We start from the raw sequence: 11,102 nt of genomic DNA on the forward strand, positions 1-11,102 counted from the left end.
GGAGTACTAAATTTTTATAATCCCCAACAGTCCACTAGAGAACATAAAACACTATGGCTCTTAGACTTTGGAGACACAGAAACAATTTTTTTTCCCCAAAAAAATATTAGTTTTAGAGCAGGCATCCTCAAACTGCGGCCCTCCAGATGTTGTAAAACTATAACTCCCAGCATGCCCAGACAACCTACAGCCATCAGCAGGGCATGGTGGGAATTGTAGTTTTACAACATCTGGAGGGCCGCAGTTTTTAGGATGCCTGCTTAGTGTCTCCAAAGTCTGAGAGCCATACATATTGGGCATCGTCGCGTGCGTAAAAGTCGTCGCTATAAAAATAACATTTGACCAAACGCCTCGAATGAACGGTGTTAAAAATATAAAACAAAAACGGTGCCAAAACACCCATTTTTGGGCAAAATTTCAATTTGAATCCCTTTTGCCGGTAATAAAGCAAGGGTTAACAGCCAAACAAAACTCAATATTTATGGCCCTGATTCTGTAGTTTGCAGAAACACCCCATATGTGGTCGTAAATGGCTATATAGCCGCACGGCAGGGCATAGAACGAAGGGAACTCCATACGGTTTCTGGAAGGCAGATTTTGATGGACAGTTTTTTTTTTGACACCATGTCCCATTAGAAGCCCCCCCTGATGTAGCCTAGACTAGAAACTCCAAAAAAGTGACCCCATCTAAGAAACTACACCCCTCAAGGTATTCAAAAGTTACTTTACAAACTATGTTAACCCTTTAGGTGTTCCACAAAACTAAATAGCGAATGTAGAACATTTTTTAGAATTAAATTTTTTTGTTACATTGCCTCAAAAAAGAGTAATATAGAGCAACCAAAAATCATATTTACCCCTAAAATAGTCCCAAAACAACAACCACCTTATCCTGTAGTTTCCTAGATGGGGTCACTTTTATGGAGTTTCTACTCTAGGGGTGCATCAGGGGGCTTGAAAGGGTACATGGTGTAAATAAACCAGTCCAGCAAAATCTGCCTTCCAAAAACCATATGACGTTCCCTTCCTTCTATGTCCTGCCGTTTGGCCAAACAGTAGTTTACGACCACATATGGGGTGTTTCTGCAAACTACAGAATCAGGGCAACCCATTTTGAGTTTTGTTTGGCAGTTAACCCTTGTTTTACTCCTGGAAAAAATTGATTATATTGGAAAATTTTCCAAAAAATAGAAATTTCTAAATTGTTTCTCCATCTGCCATTAACTCTTGTGGAACACCTAAAGGGTTAACAAAGTTTGTAAACCCAGTTTTGAATACCTTGAGGGGTGTACTTTCTTAGATGGAGTCACTTTTTTGAAATTTCTATTCTAGGGGTGCAACAGGGGGCTTCAAATGGGACATGGTATAAACAAAACCAGTCCTGCAAAATCTGCCTTCCAAAACCCATATGGTGTTCCCCTCCTTCTATGTCCTCCCGTTTGGCCAAACAGTAGTTTACGACCACATATGGGGTGTTTCTGCAAACTACAGAATCAGGGCAACCCATTTTGAGTTTTGTTTGGCAGTTAACCCTTGTTTTACTCCTGGAAAAAATTGATTATATTGGAAAATTTTCCAAAAAATAGAAATTTCTAAATTGTTTCTCCATCTGCCATTAACTCTTGTGGAACACCTAAAGGGTTAACAAAGTTTGTAAACCCAGTTTTGAATACCTTGAGGGGTGTACTTTCTTAGATGGAGTCACTTTTTTGAAATTTCTATTCTAGGGGTGCAACAGGGGGCTTCAAATGGGACATGGTATAAACAAAACCAGTCCTGCAAAATCTGCCTTCCAAAACCCATATGGTGTTCCCCTCCTTCTATGTCCTCCCGTTTGGCCAAACAGTAGTTTACGACCACATATGGGGTGTTTCTGCAAACTACAGAATCAGGGCAACCCATTTTGAGTTTTGTTTGGCAGTTAACCCTTGTTTTACTCCTGGAAAAAATTGATTATATTGGAAAATTTTCCAAAAAATAGAAATTTCTAAATTGTTTCTCCATCTGCCATTAACTCTTGTGGAACACCTAAAGGGTTAACAAAGTTTGTAAACCCAGTTTTGAATACCTTGAGGGGTGTACTTTCTTAGATGGAGTCACTTTTTTGAAATTTCTATTCTAGGGGTGCAACAGGGGGCTTCAAATGGGACATGGTATAAACAAAACCAGTCCTGCAAAATCTGCCTTCCAAAACCCATATGGCGTTCCCCTCCTTCTATGTCCTCCCGTTTGGCCAAACAGTAGTTTACGACCACATATGGGGTGTTTCTGCAAACTACAGAATCAGGGCAACCCATTTTGAGTTTTGTTTGGCAGTTAACCCTTGTTTTACTCCTGGAAAAAATTGATTATATTGGAAAATTTTCCAAAAAATTGAAATTTCTAAATTGTTTCTCCATCTGCCATTAACTCTTGTGGAACACCTAAAGGGTTAACAAAGTTTGTAAACCCAGTTTTGAATACCTTGAGGGGTGTACTTTCTTAGATGGAGTCACTTTTTTGAAATTTCTATTCTAGGGGTGCAACAGGGGGCTTCAAATGGGACATGGTATAAACAAAACCAGTCCTGCAAAATCTGCCTTCCAAAACCCATATGGTGTTCCCCTCCTTCTATGTCCTGCCGTTTGGCCAAACAGTAGTTTACGACCACATATGGGGTGTTTCTGCAAACTACAGAATCAGGGCAACCCATTTTGAGTTTTGTTTGGCAGTTAACCCTTGTTTTACTCCTGGAAAAAATTTATTATATTGGAAAATTTTCCCAAAAATAGAAATTTCTAAATTGTTTCTCCATCTGCCATTAACTCTTGTGGAAGACCTAAAGGGTTAATAAAGTTTGAAAAAACTGTTTTGAATACCTTGAGGGGTGTAGTTTCTAGAATGGGGTCATTTTTGGGAGGTTTCTATTATCTAAGCCTCACAATATGACTGCAAACCTGAACTGGTCCATAAAAAGTGGGATTTTGAAGATTTCTGAAAAATTTCAAAATTTGCTTCTAAACTTCTAAGCCTTGTAACATCCCCAAAAAATAAAATATCATTCCCAAAATGCTACACACATGAAGTAGACATATGGGGAATGTAAAGCCATCACAATTTTTGGGGGTATTACTATGTATTACAGAAGTAGAGAAACTGAAACTTTGAAATTTGCTAATTTTTCAAAAAAAATTGTAAAAATTTTATTTTTTTGTGCAAAAAAATTAACTTTTTTGACCCAATTTTAGCAGTGTCATGAAGTACAATATGTGACGAAAAAACAATCTCAGAACGGCCTGGGTAAGTCAAAGCGTTTTAAAGTTATGAGCACTTAAAGGGACACTGGTCAGATTTGCAAAAAATGGCCAAGTCCTTAAGGTGAAATAGGGCTGAGTCCTTAAGGGGTTAAAAGCAGTCCAGCACTTCACAGAATCAAATATTTGACTTTATTTAAGCATATTAAAAACAGCAACCACAATGTCCAATGTCCACATGAAGGGAACACACACTTGTCTGATGTATCCCCAACCAATTTAGGACCTTAAAGATAAAGTAAAGTTCTGGAACTCAAGTATACTTAGTGGTTGATGGATGAATATACCCCATAATTAACTCATCGAGCGCCAAAAGGTGTGCAAGAACTACACTTAAAACCAAATTCAAAATCATCTAATTCAGCATTAGATCTGCTCTATGATTGAGTAGTAGACAACTGCCAATTTATGAAAAGAAAAAAACTAAATTATTGCATTGACATAAGTATTCAGACCTTTTACTCAGGAATAAGTTGAAGTACTTTGGCAGTGATTACAGCCTCCAGTCTTCTTTGGTATAATGCCACAAGGTTTGCACACCTGGATTTGGGGATTTTCTTTGTTTCATCAGACCAGAGAATTGTGTTTTTTTTGCAAACTCCAAGCAGCTTTCATGTGTCTTTTAACGACAAGAGGCTTTTTTTCTGCAATAAAGCCCAGATTGGTGGAGTGCTGCAGTGAGGGTTGACCTTCTGAAGTTTCCCTGCTCTGCACACAGGATATTTGTAGTTCAGCCAGTGTGACTATTAATTACTTGGTCACGTCTCTTACCAAGACCCTTCTTCTTCAAATACTTAGTTCCAAAGTTCTTCAATTTAAGAATTATGCAGGCCATTGTGATCTTGGGAACTTTTGATGGATCAGAAATATTTTTGTACCCTTTTCTAGATCTGTAACTTCGCAGAATCCTGTCTCTAAGCTCTACAGGCAGTTCTTTGCTCATCATGGCTTGTTTTTTGCTGTGAGACCATATATAGACAGGGGAGAGTCCTTTCAAACCATGTCCAATTAACTGAATTTGTCCCAGGTGCACTCCAACATTTTAAAGATGATCAAGAAAAATGGAAAGCCTCCAGGGTCCGAATACTTATGTCCATGCAAAATTGTGTTTTTTCCCTTTTTGCAAACATTTCTAAAAAAAAATCTCATTATAGAGTATTGAGTAAAGATTAAAGGGGAAAACTGGATTTATTTATTTTAACACAAGGCTGCAGCATAACAAAATGTGAAAAGAATGAAAGGGACTGAAGACTTTCGGAATGCACGGTATATTAGCATTCTCTCTAAAAGATCCTTTTTATTCACACAGTACACACTACACAGTTCTCTTCTCATTATCCTATTTAATGTCACACATTATCTTTTTAACTGCTTTCTTTACATCATTATTCCTTAAACTATATATAAAAGGGTTCATCAATGGGACAATAACAGCATACAAAAGGGACAAAAACTTCTCTTCGTTCATGCCATAACTTGACTTTGGTCTCAAGTACATTACAGTGGATGACCCACCTGACAAACATACAACTATCAGGTGGGAGGTACAAGTGGAGAAAGCTTTTTTCCTCATCCCTGCAGGATGGTGCTTGAGAATTGTCCAGATTATGTTTCCATATGAAATTACTATTACTATAAGTGGCCCTACAATAATAATAAAAGTGATTATCAGCATGAGGATTTCATTGAACTGTGTGTTATTACATGCCAGACTTATTAATGGAGGAATATCACAGTAAAAATTGTTGATTCTATTGGACCTGCAGAATGGTAATGAAAATATTAATTTGGTTTGTAGGACACCAACCATTGCTCCAATGAGCCAACAACCAATGACCAGCCTGATACAAGCTATCTTCCTCATTATATTATTATATAGCAAAGGATGACAAATGGCATTATAACGGATATACGCCATGGCTGCCAGCATATAGCATTCTGCACTAGCCAATAATAGATAACAGCACATTTGTATGGCACATCCATAGAAGCTGATAGTTTTGTGCTGAGAGAGAAGGTTGACCAGCATTTTTGGACTGATAGTTAGCGCATAACATATCTCCACAATGGAGAAATTGGCAAGAAAAAAATACATAGGAGTGTGAAGATTTGGACTGAATCTGTACAAAAGAATTATAAACATATGAGCCAAAAGTGAAATCATAAAAATGCAGAGGAAGATCATGAAGAGGAAATACTGGAGTTGAAGAACTGTAGAAAATCCAACAAGGATAAATTCAGTTATGATCGTCTGGTTTCCTCTCTCCATAACAGTTGAATGCAAATTTATTTGAACTATTTTCCCAAAAAATCTGTTGCTGTTCACATTTAAAATAAAAAATATAAAATTAACTTGTGAAATATCGACATTTCTAGAACGAACGAGAGCACCTGTCAGCAGAAACAACCCTACTAAACCAGGCAAATTGCCTGGTAGTGTGGATCCTTCAGAATAATACGATACCTGTCTTGGGAAGATCAGTTGTGGTGTTCCAGAGAAAAAGTACTTTTATTCTTTATGGAAATGAGGATTTCAGTGCACCTAGGGATGTTGCCAGGACACAGAAAAGTTGAGGAGCTGAGGAATACCAAAGGAGCTAGGCCTCGTCCCTCAGGTTCACTGAAGACCTCAGATCACCCATCAGGCAAATATAGTCTGAGTGTCCTTACTTGATCTACACAGAACATGTTCATGAAGTGTTTAATTATGTAGGACACACATGGCATATGTGGTTATTTGTTAATCAATCACTATTGGCAGGACATTGACCCCAAAATCAACTTCAAATGGTGCTTACTTCTGCTGGAATGGACCATTGGGGCCTATTATATTAAGAGAACATTAGCCTAGCAGCAGATCTTCTGATGTTTGGTGAGTTAGTCTGACGCTAAATATAACTCCTGGCAAAAGTCACATATGAGTTAAAAACATTAAGAAACTTTATGAACCTTGTAAATCGTTGTAGCACATATTGGCCGAGATGTACCATCAGCTAGACAGAATAAAACACTTAGACAGGAAGTCTAAAAAATGTGCCAGAATTATCACTGTGCTGCGCCTCTTCCTGTTAAGGCACATACAAACATATCAGGTCAAATATCTTGGAGTCAATATTACCATATCTATCCACCATTTATACAAAGCATCTGAAATGCTTAGCTGTGGTGGTGGTGGTAATAGTGGCACTTGCAACAATGGAGGTGGTGGTAGGGACACTGTGAGCTGTGATGGTATTGGTGCTCAAGGCAAAATACAAAGGTGGGATCATGAGTAAGGCACACAACACAGTCTGAGAAAAGAGGCAGGTATGATGACAATGGTGATTATGATGAACTTGGACAGGACTTTGGAACTTTATCAGGGTCATGAGTAGGTGGTGACATCAGAGAAGGAGGGTGGCAATAAAGCAGAGACAACATATAGCCGTTTATTTTTTATGCCAGGAAGCAGATTATGCCTTGGGTTCTTTTGGTGCAGGTTCAAATGCTGGAAGACCTAGGGCAGTGATGGCGAAACCTTGGCACTTCAGCTGTGGTAAAACTACAACTCCCAAGATGCCCCCCTTGATTGGCTGCTCTCAGAACTCTGTAGAAATAAATGGAGCATGCTGGGAGTCGTAGTTCCACCACAGCTGGAGTGCCAAGGTTAGCCATCACTGACCTAGGGTAAGTTTGGATGATGGTGGCTCTGCATGGATATCTTCATGCAAGAAATTTTCACAACATTGCCTACCGACAAATCTATCTTTTTAAGCTCTGCAGACAAAACTAAGAGGTGGATGTCCAAGCAAAAATGTAGGAACTATAGCTCTCCTCCAGCACATGAGGTAGTATCACCTGCTCACAGGGAAAGATCTAACTGGCCAGCAATGTTAGCAAAATAGTTCTCCTTCCCTCCATCATTCTAGTAGCCAGGTAATACATAAGCAGTACAGTGTCGTTTTTGTCCTCATCAACAGATACTGCATCTCCTTCTCAGTCTAGAAGGCCATGAAATGGTTAATGAAAGGGCCAGGGACTGCAGGGGAGAAGGAAAGAAAGGTGATTGGAGGATTTGCACCCCTCTTTTCCTACTGGTTAGGTTATGGGGGGGGTGTGGAGCTGGGAAGTTTATAAAAGAGACGGGATGTGGTAACTGTCTGATCACGAATATTCGAATTACGAATATCTGCACTTCGAGAATTCGCGAATATTTAGAATATACTGATATATATTCGGAATTTTGAATATTCTAGATTTTGTTTTCATCAGTAACCTCCCTTCTTGCTTGTGGGCCAATGAGAAGGATGCAATGTCTTTGTCTGAGCTTAGCAACATCCCTAGCAACCAATAGCAAAGTTGCCTCGCCCTTACTATATAAGAACCTCCCCAGCAGCCATTTTCTGTAGTTTTATGGAGTTCTGAGAGAGACAGCAGTGTCATTGCTGTGCTCTGTGCTTTGCTGTGTCATTACATTAGATAGATAGTCAGCTTATATATAATACAGATAGTTAGTGGGAGATAGTCAGTGTGGGTTATATCCTGATATAGTGTAGCTGTTGCAGTGCAGGGTGTTAGGTAGTGTGATAGGCTCTGCTGTCCATACATACATGTAGACCTGCTAAAATGTGAAGTTTCACGTATTGCATCAAAATATTAGCATCGTTAGTGCCGATTTGCGCAATCGCGAATATATTGACGCACTCTAACGGCACATAAAGCCATTTTTAATGTTCTGCCGTGTTGACCATTTTCTCCAGTCTCAGGAAACTTCTAGCAGCTTGGAAAATGTAGTGACCCACACCTGTCTTTTGCGCGCATTATGCAAATATTACATTGCCAATTTATCGCGATCAAGAAAATAATTGCGAATTCGCCACTATATGACGAATATTCGTGAAATATCGCAAATTCGAATATAGCCTCTGCCGGTCATCACAGGATTTTCACACACCTCCTGCTGATGCCAATGAATCAATCTGCCACTGCTGACGGTGGCTCAGTATACATCACTGGTTCAATAATGAAACTGTCTGTCCATGCTGCTGCTGTTTGTATGTCCATACTGTATTGCTGCAGGTGCCGCTACTACTGCCCCTGTTGCCATTACTGCTACCTTTAATCAATCAGACATCTGCTGTCTTGTCCATCAGGTTTCATACTGTATTCCTGCCACTGCAGCTCCTACTGCTCTTGCTACCACAACTACTTCACAGCCCTAATCTCCTGCCTTGTAAATCAGATTCCATGCGGTTAGAAACGGGCCATTGCTTATTCCAACACTACTATGTGAGCATAATCAGCGGCAAATATCGTCCACCAAAAGTTATAAGTGCAGACAATTTATTTATTTATTTTAAAAGCATAAAAAAATCCATCAGGACATACCTGTATGTGCTTTAGGGTACTTTCACACTAGCATTCTTGTTTTCCGGTATTGAGTTCCGTTCTAGGGGCTCAATACCAGAAAAGAACTGATCAGTTTTATCCTAATGCATTCTTAAAAGAGAGCAATCCGTTCAGGATGCATCAGTTCAGTCCCTTTTACGTTTTTTCGGACTGAGAAAATACTGCAGCATGCTGCAGTTTTATCTCTGGCCAAAAATACAGAACACTTGCCGGAATGCCGGATTTACATTGAAGTGTATTAGTTTTTCCAGATGACACCGGATTTCCAGATCCGGTATTTCAATGCATTTGTCAGATGGGTCCGCACCAGTTTGCGTCCGGATTTCCGGATCCGGTGGGCAGTTCAGGCGACGGAACTGCCTGCCAGAATCCTCTGCCGCAATTGTGAAAGTACCCTTAAACATCGGCACCTATGCATTTACCCATAGCCATATATGTTGCTGTAAGTTTGATGTTGCTAATGCTGTCTAAGGCTAGTTTCACACTAGCGGCAAGGTACTTTAATTCTGTCTGACTCTCGGCATGTTTGCCGTGCTGCCGTCGGAACTCCAGCCGACCCCCATTATAGTCAATGGGGCCGGAGCAGTAGTCCAGGGGCACGCGTGCACTAGCGGCAGCACGGATCTGACAGCCTGTTCACCCACCGGAACAGTCTGCCTGAGTTCCTTGCTGCTAGTGTAAAACTAGCCTAAGCCTGAAAGAGCTTGAAAGGTGATGGATACAGTGCTAGGAGACCTAGGAGTGTTATACATGACATTTCAAGGCACCTGAATGAATCTGACCACGTGGGACACGGAGTGGGAGACCATTGAAACAGGTGCAGACGCCATCTATCATTTATGTCATATCCTATGGATTTGCTATACAATAGATGTCAGTGTAAAATTATAGCACTTTACCTGCTATATGCAACACGCCAGACCTGCAGGGTATAGACGAAGTGAGGTCACAGTTATGGGCAATCGAGGGTACTCACTATATTTGCGGAACCCTGGGCAGGCGCGTGGCAGTGAAGGAGAGGTAGACACAGTTCCTCTGGGGCACGCTCTGTAGATAGGGACCAGGCCTGATGGTGGATGAGGTGCCCTGGATGTTACAGGTATTTTGTGTGCCTGGGGCAAGGTCCCTGTGGTATTCGTGACGCCAGTGCCTTTGGACGGTGGCACGCCGGTTGGTGGTTGGAAAGATGAAGGTACACAAGTATGCAGTGAACCAAACGTAAACTTTACTGGACAATCCAACTTTGTACAGCAGGGAGTAGTACAGTCTTTAGATTATTACAGTTCCACAAAAAGGGGCTTATTCACAAGTATGGCAGGCAATAGTCATGCAAGTTACACTGAGGGTAAATTCCACAAGCACTCAGCAGCAGGTTGTACTTTTACACTGTCCTTTCTAGAACTCCTACTCTGGCTTGATAACTCCCAAGGCCCGGATGCCTAAAAGGGTGGCTTATATCCTTGGTTACTTCCTTTCTCAGGTATTATACTGCTTGCAATGGTTTCTAAGTTCCTCTGCCTATCAGGGGCACTTGGCTTACCCTGGGACGCCTCCTCCCATCAGGTGGATACTGTCGGTTTCTCCCAGGAGGTTGAATCCTGCAACTGGGGTATCTCTTCAGAGCTAACTTAGGCTCTCTTGTTCTTCAGGCAGGCTGGAGCTTCTCAACAGCCTCCTGGACATCACTAGCAGCCAGGGCTATCCAGCTGCATGTCAGGAGCAGGCTTCTTAACCTGTGTCTTCTCAGACTCCTGGCTCTGCACTCCCTCTCCCTGTCTGGGCCTGGACATTTATACTAGGGGCTCCCTATCTCCCTCTAGTGTCTGGGATGTCTAACTACACCCAACTAGGCCTGCTACTGCATGAGACAGGGGTACATTGCATATAACAACACCTTAAAACATACATTAAATGCAGAATTCAATATGACATTTCTGTTCCTTGTGAGTAGGAGTAACGCGCACACCAATTGACCCTTGTGTAGTGCCCACCCATACCTAGTGGGACACTACATATACAATAAAACACTTTAGCTGCGATTGGTCACAGTCACAGGGTCTGATGGCTTAGACTCCATATACGGTATATCATATCCTTGGAACTGTACACTATAATGATGTTGTGCAAAGGTAACATACTGTAAAGTGTGTGTATATATATATATATATATATACACAAAAATAAACAGATTACTGTATTTATTGGAAGGCAAATTATGCACCAGGGATTAATCTGTTATGGAACATTTTCATCAAACAACTAGGTCATTATTTAGTGATGATTAACCCCTTCAGAACCCTGCCATTTTTCACCTTAAGGACCTGGCCATTTTTTGCAAATCTGACCAGTGTCACTTTATGTGGTGCTATCTTTAAAACACTTTTACTTATCCAAGCCATTCTGAGATTTCTCGTCACACAT

General features: G+C 40.7%; 1 protein-coding gene across 1 annotated transcript; it reads right to left on the reverse strand.

Moving 5' to 3' along the window:
* Nucleotides 1-4,632: 4,632 nt before the first annotated feature.
* On the reverse strand, nt 4,633-5,562 carry LOC122926244 (olfactory receptor 5V1-like). The gene has a single exon (XM_044277616.1). The coding sequence runs from the start codon at nt 5,560-5,562 to the stop codon at nt 4,633-4,635; it is 930 nt and encodes a 309-aa protein (XP_044133551.1).
* Nucleotides 5,563-11,102: the final 5,540 nt, after the last annotated feature.

The sequence above is a fragment of the Bufo gargarizans genome, chromosome 2 (genome assembly GCF_014858855.1).
Source record: "Bufo gargarizans isolate SCDJY-AF-19 chromosome 2, ASM1485885v1, whole genome shotgun sequence".
NCBI classification, from domain to species: Eukaryota; Metazoa; Chordata; class Amphibia; order Anura; family Bufonidae; genus Bufo; species Bufo gargarizans.

Excerpts from the sequence above, each read along its gene's own strand:
- LOC122926244 (XM_044277616.1), bottom strand. The coding sequence starts at position 5,562 with ATGGAGAGAGGAAACCAGACGATCATAACTGAATTTATCCTTGTTGGA.